This window comes from Alligator sinensis, unplaced genomic scaffold (genome assembly GCF_000455745.1).
Source record: "Alligator sinensis unplaced genomic scaffold, ASM45574v1 scaffold1430_1, whole genome shotgun sequence".
In the NCBI taxonomy this organism is placed as follows: domain Eukaryota; kingdom Metazoa; phylum Chordata; order Crocodylia; family Alligatoridae; genus Alligator; species Alligator sinensis.
Genome location: NW_005842800.1, coordinates 644,655 through 662,323, shown reverse-complemented (window position 1 = coordinate 662,323; position 17,669 = coordinate 644,655). Strand labels below are relative to the sequence as shown.

At 45.4% G+C, this 17,669-nt stretch overlaps 1 protein-coding gene across 1 annotated transcript in view; it reads left to right on the top strand.

The window, feature by feature from the left end:
• The first annotated feature begins 4,046 nt into the window (after window positions 1-4,046).
• Window positions 4,047-17,669, top strand: part of NUDCD1 (NudC domain containing 1) — a 139,700-nt gene continuing 126,077 nt past the window's right edge. The window contains exon 1 of the mRNA XM_025191268.1: window positions 4,047-4,145. Within this exon, the coding sequence (XP_025047053.1) occupies window positions 4,047-4,145 (99 nt within the window). The remainder of the gene's footprint in view (window positions 4,146-17,669) is intronic.

Here is a 17,669-nt window from a genome sequence, read left to right as displayed (position 1 = left end):
GAGGGCGGAGGGAGCGGGGCCGGGAGGGGGTGGTGAGCGCGGGGACAGCTTCGGTGCATCCCCGCACTGCTGCAGCATCCCCGCACTGGCCTGGCTGCAGCGCCTCGCCCTGTGCTGCTTGTCCTGTCCCCACAACTCCTCTCCGCTCCCTTCCGCCGCTGCCTTCACCCCCACCCTGCTGCTTGCAACTTCAGGCCAGGTCTGGCCCCCACTTGGCTGGCGGTGGGCAGGTGGTGAGGAGTAGGGGTGAGGTGGTAGGGGGACAGGCGCGCTTGGGACTGGCAGTGGCTCTGAGTTGGAGCCGAAGCAGCCCCCTGTTCTCCCCACTTGTACTCGGATCCAGGATGAGGGATTTCCCCCCTGTGTTAAAAGGGAGGGGGGGGGGGAGTGTAACAGGAGAGCCTTCTTTTCTGTCCCTGGGAGGAAGGGCAGGTGGAGTGGCTGCAGCCTACAAGGAGCTCAGCCGAGGGGGCTGCGGGGCTGAGCCTACAGATTGCAGACAGATGAACACTTGCCAGTTGAACAGGGAATGAGTGGTGTGGTGGGCCAGTAGGGGGCGCTCCTGCGCTGAGCCACCCATGTCACTGTGCTAACCAGCTACCAAGCTTTGGCTGCCTCCCCAGGGCACCAACTTCTGGCCAACCCCCTTCCTGGAGCACACCCGCGAGCCTGGGGTAACTGCTGCCTCCACCTGGGGTCTGGTCTTTGTCTGGGCTCTGTGCCCTCTGGGGTACACAGGCCTTATAGATTTTGAGGGTGCTTGACCCACTGTGAAATCTTGGGGTGTTTCCTTTAACCAGAAGCACAGAAAATAGCCTCCCTTAGTCAGCCGAGCAAAGAGAGCATGAAGGCGTGCCCAGTCCCTCTCAAGCATGTACCACAAACCTTGCTATCGTGGATAGCTTTATTGAGTAGAGAGGGTAGGCATGGGGAGGGGTACAAGGCAGAGAAGTAACAACAGAATAACTGAGCAAACAGACCCAGCCTGATAGCCATTTGATCCACTTCTAGATTACTATAAACTACATTTCTATTTAAGTTACTGGTAATTCACTACTTGTGGAGGGGCTGTTTTATACTATTGTTGTGAGCTCATCACTAAGTTCCCACCAGAAGCAGACCCATTGGCTGCTGACTGGTGCTTCCCAATGACATCACCTTCCCAGGTGAGAGGACTAGTCACATGACCTGCAGTGGTGGGAACACTTAAGCAAAGAGAGAGCTCCCTCTCACCTGTGGAATTACAACGCTGTTAACAAGGAGACCAGGTGTATCCAACAGCCAGAGTTTGTAACCAGATGGGGAGGGTTTGGGCTGCTGCATTACAGCAGAGAGAGAGACTGGCGGGTGACTTCTTCACAAGTGGTACCTGGGCCCCATTAGTAACAAGCCAGGTCAGGTGACTGAAAGAAGGTGAACCAAGGGTCATAGTAGGGAGGGAAAAACCTCATCTTGGATTTGAGTAAATATGGTAGATGGTTAGTGCTGTGGTATTAAGAGTCCTGAAACCAATGGGCTGCTGTCATTTTTAAGGCTTCTACAAGCTGTTTCCCTTTCACAGTGTTTGACTTGGCTGAATAGAATAAGTTACAAAGCAGAGGTGGTTGGTTGGTCTTGTCAGCTTGAAGTCGGGCAGAAGGCAGCACACAGGGTGCATCAGACCAGCTGGTGCTGTGAGGAATTGGGCCTTGTAGGCAACAGCGTATTTCATCAGATGCTTATCTGTAAAATGTCTTATCCAGTTGATAGCTTTACTTATAATGAATGTTAAGTCTGTGCATCTTTCTGTAGCTCAGTATGAAAGAAGAATTGTTTTTTAACACACACAATTAGATTAGGTAAATGCCCATGTAGTCTTAACTCTTGTTCCCCTTCTTTTACCTCAAGGATGATAGTAGTTAATGAAAAACACTCCTGCATTTATTGCATGTGCTGTAGCTGTGTTGTACAGTAAATATTTCTCCCCAAAATCGTGATGGCTTCATTACTGTACCTACAATTTAAATTTAAACATGTGAAGGAAGATTGGTCTATCCCTGTGTCCGCATCACTTCCAGCCCAAGCTCCCCTTCCCATCCTATTAAACTGAGACACAAAAGGTTGCTCCTCATTTGCTGCTCTCATCTGCAGCAGGCATGTATGAAGGGCAACAGCTTGCTGCTCATAGGATAAGAGGGCAGGAACGGACCTCAAAAGGTCATCTATTCTAGCCCCATCTCGAGGCAGGATCACCTCTGACTCAACTATCCCAATCAAGTGTCTATGTAACCTGCTTTTGAAAATTTCCAGGGATGGAGATTCCATAGGTTCTCTAGGTAGCCTGTTCAGTGCTTGTGCTCTCACAATCAAAAAGCCCTTCCTAGTCTCCAACCTTCATTTCCCATGCTGCAGCTTGAGGCCAAGGCTCTTAGTCCTGTATCCTACAGCTGTGATGAACCATCTATCTCCATTCTCTTTATAATTGCCCTTCAGGTATTTGAAGACTGTTACCAAGCCCATGTCAGTCTTCTCTATTCCAAATTCAATTATTCCAAGAGTCTGTCATCCTTTGCTCATAAGTAGGGACCTACTGAAATTGCAATTGTGTGATTTTTTTTCACAGAAATCATGAATCTTGGTGGGATCTGTGAAAAATGGTGGGCTCTGTGATTTTTAGTAGGTTCTCTGAGGAAAAAAATAAAATCGAGCTGTAAGAAGACAAAAGGGTGTGAAACCCTGGGGGTGGGGTGGGGTGGGGATGGGAGGAGAAGGAAGTAAATCAGAGACAGCCTGTGAGGTAGGCTCAGTCCAGGGCCAGTCAGAGAAGTGGGAGTGTTTTGGTGCCAGTTTTTAAAGCACCCACAGGCATGCTGTAGCCTGAGGAGGAGCAGGGATGATGAATTTTAAGAAATCTTCCAAGAAGGCCGAATACATTTCAGCACTGGGCAGTGTAAAATAGTATCATGCAGGGACCTTGCATGCAGATGGAAACAGACTTTTCTGTACCATCAGCAATGTAACTCTGGATGTGTCGAGAAAAACCAGCATTGATCAACACTTAGAGTCCACGGCACATGTGAAGTAGAAGGTTGTTGCAGAAGCTGAAGGTTAGAGCAAGAAACAAGCGATCAAGCCCTCCCTGTTTAAGAAGACCATAAAAAGCAGCTTGGTGAGGCGAGAGGTGGCATTTTCCCTTGTGGAGGATTCCACAGTGGCGAACATCCCACTGGAGAAACTTGATCATCCAAAATTAAGGGACTACCTGAACCAAAATATGCCAAATGCTAGCAGTTTTCTGTGTCCCAACAAGCTTCACCAAGACTGTCTCCCTGCAGTGACTGCTTCATATGTACAGTCCACAAAGGCTGCCTTGGCAGAGTATGACTCCTTTTCTGTTGTGGCTGATGAAGCTACCGACCCTCAGGATAACTACGTGCTATACACTTTATTCGTATTGGGGAGCTGGACAGCCCAGAACCTGCCTGTGTTGTTAAACGGAGCTGGTCTACCTCACATCTGTGTCTGTTTTCCCTACCATGTCAGAAGCTATCATGAGGGTAACTGTCTGCTGTGGCAGGTACTAAAGTACAAGATAGCATTGTCAGACAGGAATACTGATATGTACATGTGCAAGACTGATGTGCTGTAAGGAATGCTGCCCATGGAACCTGCGTGCACAGTTTCCCTGATGTGGATAGTTTGGTGTCTTCCTTCAAGTGCTGTCCAGGCTGTAAGGTCCGGTACAGGGGGTCTGTTGCCAGTCAGAATAGGGACTCAAATCGCACTGTGCCACTGCCACTCAAGCCTATGATCACAAGGTGGAATTTGTGTTTCACGGTCTGTTACCATGCCAAACGTATGCAGTCTTACCAGCACTTTGAGTGAGGAGCTGGAAATCGCACTGAGCACAAAGTGCATGCATAAGATTTGCAATCTTTTAGGGCAAGATGACATTCAAGATCAGTTTCATACCACATGGTTCATGGAGCTCCTAATGCAGGTTGAAGGCTGGCATGTTGTCATCTACCATGTACTCAAGCAAATGGATTTGATAAGTTAGGACGAAGATGGGGCATCATAAGAACTGTCAAGCTGTTCTCGTGAAAAACAGTGGAGAAAGGACACCTGTTCTAGGCAATAGCTTTGAAGCTGAACCAGTACTACAGGTACGGCCTATCACTCTCATTGCAGTTCAGACAACTGGCTGCCTCCCTTCTTAGTGTTGTTAGCATTTTGGACACCAATGGTGCTTGTTTTGAGTTGTGACTCAGCTGCTGAAAGCAATCCTGGGATGGGGGAAAGGGCATGACAACAAATGTGCTGCTTATGTGAACTTTGCCAAAGAGTGCCAGATGCCTATGCCTGTGTTTTGGGACTCTGTGACCAGTTTCCACATCTTCATGCCCTGGCAAAACAGTGCCTCACCATTCCAATGAACTCAGTAGACACTGAGCATGCTAACTCTGTATAAACAAGAGTTCCCTCACGAAGAATGTCTGCAGAACTGCACCTGGATGCAGTATGCTCGCGTTTAATAGCTAGCATGAAGTGCCTGTTTTGAGGTTAACATTCCGTTTCAGTAAACTCTTTATATTTTATATAATGTCCTTTAATAAAGTGTATATAGTTGGTGTTAGTTGCAATTCATTGTGTACATACCTTTATTTTAATAAGATATTTCAGTTTAGAGTTTAATTACTTGGATCGCTTAATAATGCGTCAGTTAATGGTTTCCATGGCCTGAATCCCATGATTAAGCCCACAGAAACCATTAAGGGAAACACTGTTAAGCAATTTAAGTGGTGGTTTGGGGGCATCTGGCAATCTCCAGGGAGGGGCAGGACAGCTGGAACTCCTCAGCCAGAGGCATGGGATGGGCCCACTGCACTCAGCCTGTGAAAATGGCAGCTGGCCCTAGGATCTGCCTATGAAATTGGCCAGCCGCTGCCTTGAGTTTGGTAGACTCCTACTCACTAGTTTTATTTTTGTCAGACTCTTTCAAATCTGTCTACCACTTCCTTGAAGTGGGGGCCCCAAAACTGGACACAGTACTGCAGATGACAAATAGAGTGGAAGAACTGCTTCCCCTTATTTGCAAGTGGAATTCCTTTTAATACAACCCAGGTTCTTATCTGAATAAAGCTGCTCTGAGCCTTTGGATAGGAGGGTTTATGAATCTGAATAATAATAATAGTAATAATATATTCTTGCCTTTTTTTTGCAACAAGAGCACACTTTTGACTCATTTAGCTCATGCTCCACTGTGACTCTCAGGTCTTTTTCTGAAGTACTGCGGTGTAGCTAATCATTCCCCATTATGTATTTGTGCTTATAATTATTATATTCCAAGTGCAGAACTTTGCACTTGATCTCACTGAATTTCATCTGACTGACTTCTCACTGTTTCTCCAATTTATTCAGGTAATTGTAGATCTTAGCCTTACCCTTCAGAGTGTCTGCAACTCCACTCAACTTGGTGTCATCTACAAATTTGCTAAGCATGGACTCCATCCCATTGTCCAAATTATTAATGAAGATGTTAAACAATACTGAACCCAGGCCAGAAACCTGGGGAACCTACTTGATGCATTCTCTCAACTAGATAGTGAGTTATTCATAACTACTGATTGAACATGATGATTCAACCAGTCTTGTATCCACCTTGCAGCTTCCGTCTCATCTATTCTTGGTGAATTCATGTTGGCTGTTCCTGATCACCTCATATTCCTCCGAGTGCTTCAGAATAGATTCATTGGTGGCCTGCCCCACAATCTGTGAGGTCAGACTGCCTGGTCTTTAATTTCCATGTTCCTTTCTCCCTTATCTTAAATGTGGGCACTGTGGGCAGCAAACTTCTTGCAATATTTAACCTGAGCAGTTCACTGAATTTGAATTTGACCCCACGTTCCCAGCCATGTCCTAGCTTAGGGGCAGGCAGTTATTCTGGGCCGAGGGCCGTTTACTGAGTTTTGGCAAGCCATTGAGGGCCGCATGACAGGCAGCCAGGGGCAGATAAAAAAAAATTCAGAAAATTAAAAAAAAGGGGCCCCAGGGGCCGGATAGAATGGCCTGGCGGGCTGCATCTGCCCATGGGCTGAATTTTGCCCCCCCTGCAGCTTTCTCCCTTCTGTCTTCCCCCAACCTTTGCCAAATTTCCCCCTTCTCTGACATCACCATACATAGAAGTAGCATATACTTTAACTTTATATCTCCCTTGTTTTCTGAGACCTTCAGATATGCCTCACATGAGGGAAAGAGGAGGGACTTGTATAGGCTGGAAGGCAGAGACTCCTGTGTTTTGAGCATTAAGTTCGTGTTTCCTTGTAGATCTAAATGATTTGATTACCTTCTAAAGTAGTATTTCCACATAATGGCAGTAGGTGTTGTGTGTAAATTGGGGTATGATAGGAGGCATGTTCTGATTCCTAGGTCCACCCAAATAAAGCTGGTAGAATCTGTCAAACTTAGAAAAAGCAAGTTCTTTTTGGGGCCCTTTATGTTTAGGATCCATGCCTCAAGTGACTTCAAATGTGGAACACCTGTCCCAGCCTGTTCCCTTACAAGGTACATCAAACTTCAAGAGTATCCTAATAAGCACATGGTTTTTAGAGCAATTAACTAAAACTTATCTAGAATTAAAATCCATATAGTTTGTTATAATGCACTCTATTTATACAGCAGTGCATAACTCTAGGATAAAATATTAATCATGTTGTCATATGTAAGACATCTTATTGATAAGCTTTGTAAACAATAAATAATTAAGTCCATGCTTTGTAGATGTTTCATGAATAGGTTGTCTGAAGACCACAAAGTACTTTATAGATTACAATTTAATATTAATACAAGGCTTTCATATTCAGTCCATGTAAGGCGTATATGAGGCATAATACAGATTTAACTGATGGGCTTTGAAATTGAAGTGGATACTGTTTTGAAGTCTGTGTCATGTTTTTTGTTAGATTAAGGACGCAATTGTGTTGGGTGCTCCTATAGAAAGTGCACCTCTGCTGAGAACTAAGAGTGTGCATCTTGTACACTTAAAACCCAGATGACTATAGTAGTATTCTCTGTGCAAGTTGAAGAATGTATTCTCCTTCAGATTGATGTGTTTGGACTGTGGCAAAACAGCATATTAGGAAATGAGACTTCCTGGAATTGCCTAAATCCATAGTGATATGTTTGCAGTTTCTAAAATTGTGGTAGTAACAAGCTTGGTATAAAACTGTGGTGGTAATATGCTTGGTAAAAGAACCTTAACATTTTATTATGAAAGCACTCATGTGAAACTATTCATATGCATTAATCAAAGCAAAAAGAGGTTTCATAATGTAACCACTCATCTGATTTGGTTTTCCAAATCTTGTAGCATGAGATGCAAGTGTTGTGTGCCAGCTTATTTTATAGGTCAAACCTTGGTGGAACTTACTTGGTAGATTCCATCTTTTCACCAGACGCGTGGGCTCTGATCCATTAATGTTTTTAATGGCTGCTATGCTGTGCTTTTTTTGTTGCTAAAACTGCACACACGGTTAGAATTCAGAAAGATGAGTTGGGCACCCGGGGTTTCTACACCTTGAATGGTAACAGGGTAGGTCAACCTTTTGGCTGGGATTCCTAGCAGCTGGCATGCTAGGCAGCTGGGGGGGGGTTCCCAAGTCGTGGGGATTGGCGGGCGGGGGGGGGGGGAGGGGGTGCCTAAACCAGCTACTAGGAAGTATAGAAAAGCCCTTTTCTTCTACTGTTAGGTAGAGTTTATGCAGGTCCCTAGAACTCAGGCTTGTGCATTACTGATAGGCTGATATTTAGTGGTATAAACCCCTGTGTAGGAGTATAAATTGGGATGGGCAGTTATTTTGCCTGGAGGGCTGCTTAATTAGTTTTGGTGAGCTGTTGAAGGGCTGCAAGGGCACCCTACCCCTGCACATATGCCCTGTCCCCTAGTCGCCGTCTTGGGACCAGAAGTCCCGCCCTGAACCCTTGGTCTCTGCCACTGGAAGACCCTCCCCTTGCCCCCAGAAGTACTTCTTTTGTGAGGGGAGGTTTCCCATCTTGGAACCAGGAAAAATCCAAATAGTATACTAAAATCAAATGCCTACTATAATTATACTATACAAAAATATTTTTGTCATAATTTGTGCTTGTATAGTGTATGTAGAGATGATTGCATAACAACTCAAAAATAAAGTCTTACTCCTATATATCGTGCGTGGGAGGGTGTGGTTGGGGGTGAGTATCTGTGCATGGTGGGGTTTTGTAGCTGTGGGGGGAGCATAGGGTATGTTGGGGGATGTATATGTGGTGGCAGAGTGTGGGTGTGTGGGGTTTGTGAGGTGCAAGGGAGGCTGGGGTGTGAGGATCCCCCCCCACACACACACTCCTTTCACTGCCCCCCACCCCCCTGGCCTCTTGCATGGCACACAGCCCCTGCTGCTCTTGCATGGCACACACCCCCTGCTGCCAGGGGCAGCAGCAGGTGCGTAAGGCGGTCCTGCCCCACACAGGTGCTGCCACCCAGCAGTGCGTGGCTCCCACCAGTGGTACACATGGTGGCAAGGAGCGCAACCAGGCCAGCCTGCCACTATCATGTGGGGCTCTATGTGGCACGCATGCCAGTCCCAGGACTCGCATGCCACCGGGGGAAGCCCTGTGCAAGGGCGCCGACTGCCTTCCCTGCTCCCTTGCATGCAGGTCCCAGGACTCTGCCGGAAGTGGAGGGGGGCCCCGCCCCCTGCTTCCCAGTGGAATCCTGGGACCTGCATGGTGGGGAGCGGGGAAGGCAGCCGGCTCTATTGCATGGGGCTTCCCTCAGTGGTGCATGAGTGCCAGGAGCTGCGTGTATTGCGCAGGGCTCCCCACAGCACAGAGGTGGGCTGGCCTGGCTGCACTCCTTGCTGCCACATGCAGCACTGGGTGGAGCCACGCATTGACGGGTGGCAGCACCTGCACAGGCCCCAATCAACAACCAATTGATACAATCAGTTTTCTTTATCTGTGCCAATCTGATTTTGGACCGATGTATTGGTTCACCTCTACTAAAAAGAATATCACGTCTACTCAAAGAACCTTGCCTGCCTATGTCCTTAGACCAACATGGCTACAACCAAAAACCCTGCATATCCAGTTTACAAATTGAGCCCACTGCTATTTTTTTCTTGTAAATAATTTACTAACTTATTTTCTTGCTTAGTCTATTCTTTTCAGTTCAGCATGCAATCAATCTTGCATTTAACATCTGGTTTAGTAATTTAATTCAATGAAATATTTCACTTTTCGATATATTTGTCTGGTGACATTTATTTCCAGTTAACTGTTGTTTGTGCTAACCTCAACTAATGTGTTTCCTTTATTGGCATATTTACTGCAATAGCTTAATTAATTTTTGCTTTATTTTCTCACTCTTACAATCAGGCAGTAGTTCAGTTAATTTTAAATCCAATAAAGTTGTTTTGTACAGGAAAATACTTTGCATCAGATCAATGCAGATTGACATCAGCAGACCATTATGTGATGTCTTCTCGTAGTTTGTGATGCAAATGTAAGAAAGTGCCAGGTTTCGTCCACAGGGTGGCATTGCAAAACTAAGAATAACTTTGTATGGGAGTATAATCTTTGATGTCCAAACTAAAGGCAAGTTAATAAATTAGCAGGAGGCAGGGGATTGGGGATGGATGGGGGGTTGTTTTGTATTTGTTTAGTGTAAATTGCCCCAGTGATTAGTGGGTAGTTACAGGGTTGGAAGGAAGAGGTTCTTTTTAGGCCTTTATTAACAACAAAATTTGCGTGTAGTGGAAAATTTTAAGTACTAGGCTAATGAAGAAAAAAACAACTTGGCTGCTGTCTAATAGTTTACGGCTTGTCCTATACTTTTAAGTGTATTCACATTACTTGCACAAGGAATAAAGGCCAAAATCAAAGAGAATTCCCTGTTTCTAATTTTTCATTCTACTATTTATTGTTTCATTTGACTTTATTTTTATGTATTATCCATATAATGTTTATAATACTGATGATTACAAATCATGTAATTTTGTGTAATATACAGTTTTATTGGTTATCCTACTGTGTGATTTTTAGCAAAAGCTGTAAATAAGCTGCTATTAATAATTGTTTTCTATATGTTTGTTATAAATTAAGAAACATCTAAGTCTGTACATACTGGAAAATTTTGCATGACAACTATTTTTTTTTTCTTCTGCTAGTTCATTTTGTGATATTTTAAGGTTGCTCATCTGTTACTTTGTTTCCACTTGAGGAATTTGTTTGCAAACTTCCTTTATCTGCATTAGTTTTGCATTTAGTTGCCACATCTAGAGTAAAAAAAAAAAAAAAAAGATTCAAATCGGGCTAAGGAGACTTCTCATCTACTGTAAGTTCTTTGATTCTGGATTGCTCTTTTGTTTGCTTAAAGTAGTCGTAGTCAAGGTATTTGTTTGATTGTCCTGGTGACTTGTTGCTTTTTCTTGTACATGGGAACAAGCGTGGTACAAGAGACGGCTGCAATTTAGAATCAAGGAGTGTAAACTTCCCCTCAGTATCCTGTACCATATCTCACCAAGAAATACAGGTCTGAATTTGAGTTACTTTGATTATACTGGCTACTCAATCCTTTTCCTCTTCCTTGTGTTAACAATAGGGATCCAGCTTACTAGTCATTTGACATTTCTAGTGTGAATTCTTGTCGGCTAAAAACTAGGGTGAGACACCCTAGACAACACCGTTGTGTTGAGCAGCTCTCTGATGGTAATGACTTACGGTTAGTACTAGAGGTGCATGTGCGGGCCACCTCCCGATCCCATCCATGTCGCCATGTGCGGGCTGGGAGCGATATGCGGACCCTTCTTTGCGCACGCGGGCTGTGGCCAGCAGCCCGGGCACGCGGGGTCGGAGAGGACCGGTGGCGAGCTAGAATTAGTCATGGACGCGTAATGGTTGATTTAAGATTATTTACTTACACCGAAGATGGTCGCAGTGCAGGCAGGAAAACTTGCTCGAGTTACAGTTGCAGATAGAAAAGGTGGACTAGAGTTCCTTCCCGTGAACACTCTTCTAGCCCGTCCGGTTGGAGGCTCTAAACCGCGAGCCCGTCGCGCCAACCGAAGAAACTACTCGAACCAAAGAGCTCTGAATAGACTCACATGAAGTTTGCTAGGCTCCGTGGAACTTGTGCGCGCAGGGAAGAGGGATACGTCGAGGATTGCGCTTGGTGACGGGGAGAGGCTAGAGGCTGATCAGACCCCTGTTGCCTGCTTTAAATGCGCTGGGTCCAGTAGGCTCCGCAGCACTTAGAGATCTTCACACAGTGTGAAGTCTCCTCCTCCTGGTGTTGGGGGGAACCCCCCCAAGCCTCTTATATGACTAGCAAGCCAATCACTAGCCACCACGTGTGCATAATTTAACACAAGCCAATAATGGGGCTCGAATTAAAATACAAATGGCAGGAACTCTTTGCACCGAGCATTTCCTGGATGTAAAAGAAATGCACCATGCAAAGAAAGCTACAAATTGGCGGGAATTCTTTTGCACCGGGGTTTTCCTCTGCAGCAGAAAACTCCACCGTGCAAAGAAGCTGCAATTTAGCGGGAAAATAATTCAGTGGTGCCAAAGCGCACACAAAAACAATCACACCTTTGGGTTGTGACAGTGCACTGATGCATTGGTCCAATATCGGATCGGTACAGATATAAATTAAATTTATCTGTATTGGAAATCAGCTTATCTTTGCCTGATGTAGTTAGTTAATGTGACTGATTAAATGCCCCATGCATGCGCGCAGCCGCAACGCAGCATATAGGCAGTGAGGAGCCACAGCCTGGCAGCTTGGAGAGCTGTGTACAGCTGTGAGTTGTGGTGGAAAGCGCATGGGGGGGGCAGATTGAGGCCCCTGCAGTGAGGAAGGGAGTGGAGCTGGGGGAGGGGCTCAGGTAGGCACTGCCCGGGCGGGGCATGGGACAGCTGTGAGCCCCACCCAACTCCCACCAGGAAGAGTCTGGTGCAGCCCCAGCCCCAACCTGCGGTGGCAGCCCGCCCGCCCTTTCCCTGTGCAGTTCCAGGGGCATGCCCCCCATGCCCTCCAGGGGTTCACCCATTGGTGGTAATCACCCCCCGCCACACCCTCCAGCCAAGCCACAGCTTCTGCCCCACCCCGGCTGGGGAGTGCCCATCCCAGCCCCACTGCCTCCCTCACAGCAGGGGCCTTGATCTGCCCCTGCTCATGCTCCTTCCCTTCCCCCTCCCCTTCCACCACAATAGGCTTACCAGCCTGACACTGCTCTTCAAGCTGCCAGGCTACAGATCAGAAATTGGCTATTGGTCTCAGCCTCTCAAATCTCTGGCACTGCACCCCTAGTTAGTACTGATCTTGATAAATTGGAACTAGTTCAATTCAAGCACTTTCTGAAACCCTTCAGTCTTACAGAAATGGTTCTTGTAGAAAAGTGTTGCTTATGTGACTGCATAAAACTACCCCTTTCTTAGCTTACTTCACTTGATTTGTTTGTTTTTGTTTTTATCACTTTTTCCTCACTTTTCTTCTATTTTTCCTGTTTTTTTTCCCTCAATTCTTCTAGTGCCATCAAAACAATTGAACTTTGAGAACTGTAAATGAAACTTGGCCCTTTCCGAGTTCATAGATTCATGGATTCATAGATGTTAGGGTCGGAAGGGACCTCAATAGATCATCGAGTCTGACCCCCTGCATAAGCAGGAGAGAGTGCTGGGTTTAGATGACCCCAGCTAGATGCATATCCAACCTTCTCTTGAAGACCCCCAGGGTAGGGGAGAGCACCACCTCCCTTGGGAGCCCATTCATGATTTTGGCCACTCTAACTGTGAAGAAGTTCCTCCTAATGTCCAGTCTAAATCTGCTCTCTGCTAGCTTATGGCCATTATTTCTTGTAACCCCCAGGGGCCCCTTGGTGAATAAAACCTCACCAATTCCCTTCTGTGCCCCCATGATGAACTTATAGGCAGCCACAAGGTCACCTCTCAACCTTCTCTTGCGGAGGCTGAAGAGGTCCAGGTGCCCCAGTCTCTCCTCATAGGGCTTGGCCTGCAAGCCCTTAACCATACGAGTGGCCCTTCTCTGGACCCTCTCCAGGTTATCCACATCCCTCTTGAAGTGTGGCGCCCAAAATTGTACGCAGTACTCCAACTGTGGTCTGACCAGCGCCTGATAAAGGGTAATTATCACCTCCTTGGTTCTGTTCGTCATGCATCTGCTGTTGTAGGAAATTCTCCCTTAAACCATACCTGACTACATGGTATTGGACAGCAGATGGCCTTTGTGCATTTTTTTTTTCTCCCCAGAATCTGCTTAGTTTAATTTAGAGTTGAATTGGATAAAATTTTTTTGTAAGATTGACAACACCATTTGTTTCAAAGAAACGTGATTTTATTGCAGTTATGATCATGTTGGGAAGATTCCACGGAGTGCTCTTACTACTGAGACACCTTGTCCTTACATTTAATACTCCACTCTTCTGAGAGCTGGTGTGGAAAAAAGGGCATTCTTGGTGAAGTATGTTTGATGAATAGGCAATTACTAAGTATTGGGCCTTTATCAGAAATGGTAGCTTGATTATGAAGTTTAATGGATTGCAGTAATCCAATTATAAGCATGAACTTCTGTGATCAAGTCAGAATGTTGTAACATGAAGCGCATTAATTGAAAAATAGTTATAATTGCTCAAAATGATTTGTTTGACTATTCATATCTAGACTCAAGAATCCAAAAGAGATTTGGTTACTGCATGCCTTATTGCATTTTTGGAGGGTGGTGACAAAGGGGAGCTATTCACACTTTTTTTCTCTTTTCTCCAGTTAATTTCCATCTTGTGCTGGTTTAGTTTGTTTACCCATTTATTCATTTGATAGTAGCAAAATACAAAGCTGTCACATGCAGCTATCATGTCAACTGATGATGGTTCACATTTCCTTTTATGCACTAACCCAGTAGATGGGATTCTCTTCTAGGATGTAGGAGATCAACGTTCAGTTTCTTCCTCTGAGGAAACTTGAATCGACACGTTCCGCTTCCCAGGAGAGTGCCTTATGCTGGGTTATCAGGTGATCTGTGATGGGATGCTCTCAGTGTCTTGTGCTGCAGGATGTTTACTGAGGTAGATGGTATGTATGAGAGCGCTCTAGTCTGGTGAATCTCCCAAGGCTCTTAAGGTCAGACTGTGTTCTAGTCCCAGCTTCATAGCATGGATATGTGAAGTGGAATGAGAACACTACCCACATGGACTTGATAGCCCATTGGGAAGAATATTCCTTTAGGAGGTAGATGTGGGTTCAAAATATTTCAGGAAATAAACCTTGGTCTTCCTATTCAGGGAGATGACTTAACCTTTGGCAGCTCCCTAAAGATGGAACCGGGTGTAGCCCCCAGCATCTGGATACCTTGTGCAAATTTGAATTACATTTTAACTAGTTTTGAAATGAGCAAAAGCAATTTTTTTTTCAGTAAATATGTTATGCAGTTCAACAAGGTCCTTCTGCACCAACCCAGGCCCACAGACTTAATCCTTTTTGTATTCTACAGACCTTGGCAAGACTGTAAGCAAATGAAGTAGTGGGCCTCTGGAGCTACTTGGCATGGATGATTCTTCCCCTTTGTGAAACTGATGTAAAACCAATTGCCCCATAACTAACCAGTCAAGCTGTGCATTGGCACCAGGATATTTCTCAAGGAAAATGTGTTTTGTGAGTGGTTCTGTTCTGAAGTTTTATACATAATTTACCTACATTTTGACCAGGAGTAGCACAGCTGTGCTTATGTTTTTAAAGAGCCTCTAGAAAATGACTGTTTCAGTCTCTTTCTACAGTGCAAATGCCTTAAATGCTTCAGCATGTGAATCCTCAACTACAAAGCTTATAGTTTTGTTAACATGCTGGCATGCAAAGCAGATGGTATCTATTTTGTTCCACTCAGAACAATTATCTGGAATTATCTTTACTAGTGTCTAATTATATGTGATATATTCACTTGTTCTCATTTTGTGGATATCATCTCAATGTTTCCTCTAGACAATTCTAGAGGACTATTGGCAACAGCTGTTTTTAATATCTTTTATAGTACTATACATTGTAAAATATTTAATTACATTAAACTAAGAATGGGAAAGATTTTAAGAACCCAGTTGTGAATGGTGGATTTTTTTCCCCTCTTCCTTTTTTTGGTACTACGAGAGAATTCTCTGGAAGGCTTGTGCACAGGGACACTAGGTACTTGTTAATGAAATTTGAAATCTTCTTTGTACTTCTGTACACATGCATGATATTTTGATCTGCCCTCTGGTTGTTGCTGTGTGGTTGCAAATATCAACCACTTTGAGAGAACCAGTTGCTTACACCATTATTTTGTGAAGGTGTCCCTCCCCTCCCTTGACCCAAGCTAGCTTTGAGCATTATCTGGCTTAGTGTTCTTTAGGGCCTACCTTATTAATGACAAATGCAATCTCTATCTTAAATGGGTTCAGTTTGAACCTGCTACTCCTCATTAAACCGTTAATGACAGCATTACAAGCTCCTTGTGTTAGTATTGGCTACCTCTGGACAATGATGTTCAGGTACACACACTGTTGTAGCTTTTATGGCTAGAGAAAAACATTACACAAACCAATTTAAGTGATCAGAAACTGGTTTAAACCTGTAACAGAACAGAAATTTGGTGCACATAAACCAGTTTCAAAATGGCCAAAACTGGTTTGAGATGATAAACCTCATTGAATGTAGTATCAGACTTAATTGATTTGGATCAAACCAGTTTATGCAATGTCTGTCCCAGACTCCTTGCTGGTTTAACATAAACCAGACACCCCCAGCATCCCAGCATGCTCTCTGGGATGGGCAGGGCATTCTGCTTCAGGTGCAGGGCTGACCCCACCCCTCTGTTCTCTAGCCCAAGCAGGGTCCAGCCCTAGTAGAGATGCCAGCTAGCAGGGCATAGCATGCCCTGTTAAGGCAAAATGAGCAGAGAGGGGATTAATTCTTCCCTCCTTCTCTTCCCCCACCACAGCAGGGGTCAGCCTGTCTGCTGGGGAGCAGAGGGGAGGAAGCTGCAGTAGACCCTTAGAGCTGGTAGACCTCAGGAGCAGGGAGAGGATGGAGGGAGGAATGAACCCTTTGCCTTAATGGGGCCATGCTGGGTTGGTTGTCCCGCAGGGTGGGGAGGGGGGCTCTGTTCCTTGCTAGGGGGGAACTTCCCCCTCCTCCCAGGGTGGGGAGGGGGCTCCATGCGATTCTGCCTGGCCCCAGAGCGAGGGTGGGGGGCAGGGGGAGGCTCTGTTCCATGCTGGGGGGGTACTCTCTTTTCCTCCTCCTCCCCCCAGAGAGGCAGTAGGAGCACAGAGCTCAGCTGGGCAGGGTGTGGGGTATAGGGGCCCCCACTGCCTGGCAGCAGCAGGGAGGTTATGGTGCTCGTGCCTGGCTCAGGTGCGGCTCCCTTATCCTTGAGGCCCTCCTTATCCCTGGGGCTCTGCTCCATGAGCCTGCAGCCTTGCACTGGAGCCAGCTGCTTCCCCTGCTCCCTGCTGTGCAGGTCCTGCACTCTGCCGGGAGTGGAAGGAGCCCTGCCCCCCTGCTTCCCTGCAGAGTCTAGTGCAGGGCTTCCCTTTTGTGACTGGAGCTGCAGGCACGGCGCAAACCTGTGGGGATAGAAGCGGCCAGGCAGGCTGTGCAGGGCTGTGCTCCTCACCCCCAGCGCAGCGTTGGCTACCTCTATCACAGGAACTCTGCGCCACACCTGCAGCTCTGCACTTGCAGAGGGGAAGCCCTGCACCGGACTCGGCAGGAAAGCAGGGGGGGGGGCTACCTCCACTCCCAGCAGAGTGCAGGACCTGCACAGCGGGAAGCAGGGGGTTAGATGTTTAGACAAAATAACAAAGAGTGACTTACCTGAGTTGTTTTTAATTCAGGGAAAGGTGAAACAATTAAATGAATTCTATAAAAATAATTGCTATATTATTCAGCAATGTTAGGTTCACAATTAAATTTGAATATTATTAAACACTGAACATTTTATTTATTTGTTTTTTTACAAAAGGAATAAAACGCAACAACCGTAAGTTGTTTTTTTTGTTTTGTTTTGTTTTTGATTTTTTTTTTTAATGCAATTGTTATGTTGGCAGGAAGCCACCCCTGAGCGTTTTGCTTTGCACCATCTTTTTTTTTCTTATCAGCTTCAGTTGCTTTTTTTCTTATCTTATTAGCAGATTCAGATGAAGATACTTATGAATACTGACTCATTTCTTTGCTATTTTCTTCTTTAAATTTAAACTCTGATTTTCTGCAGTGGAGGTTCCTGCTCTTTGAATGGAAGATTCCTCAAACTGGCCAGTTTTGTTCTGCACCTACAGTAATACAAACATATATTAAAAGAATTCCTGTCACTAGCTGAAGGTGCAAGAGGATATAACCCTTTTCACTGTGATGGAGGACTAGGCTCTTTTGATTCAACTGCTAGGATTACACTCCATGTTGTTTTACCATCTGTTTCTGTTTACAATTTATCTAAGAATAATTTCTTTTTTAATGTCCTTCAAAATTTGTAACAGTCAGTATATATCCAGAAGCTGAATTTTAAAGCCATAAAAATCTGGTCCAAAAGTATGGGTCAGGAAATTAGGACAAGTCATGTCAGAAAGAGGTCTCTTGATTCTTTTCTCTCTCTCTCCTCTCCCCCCCCC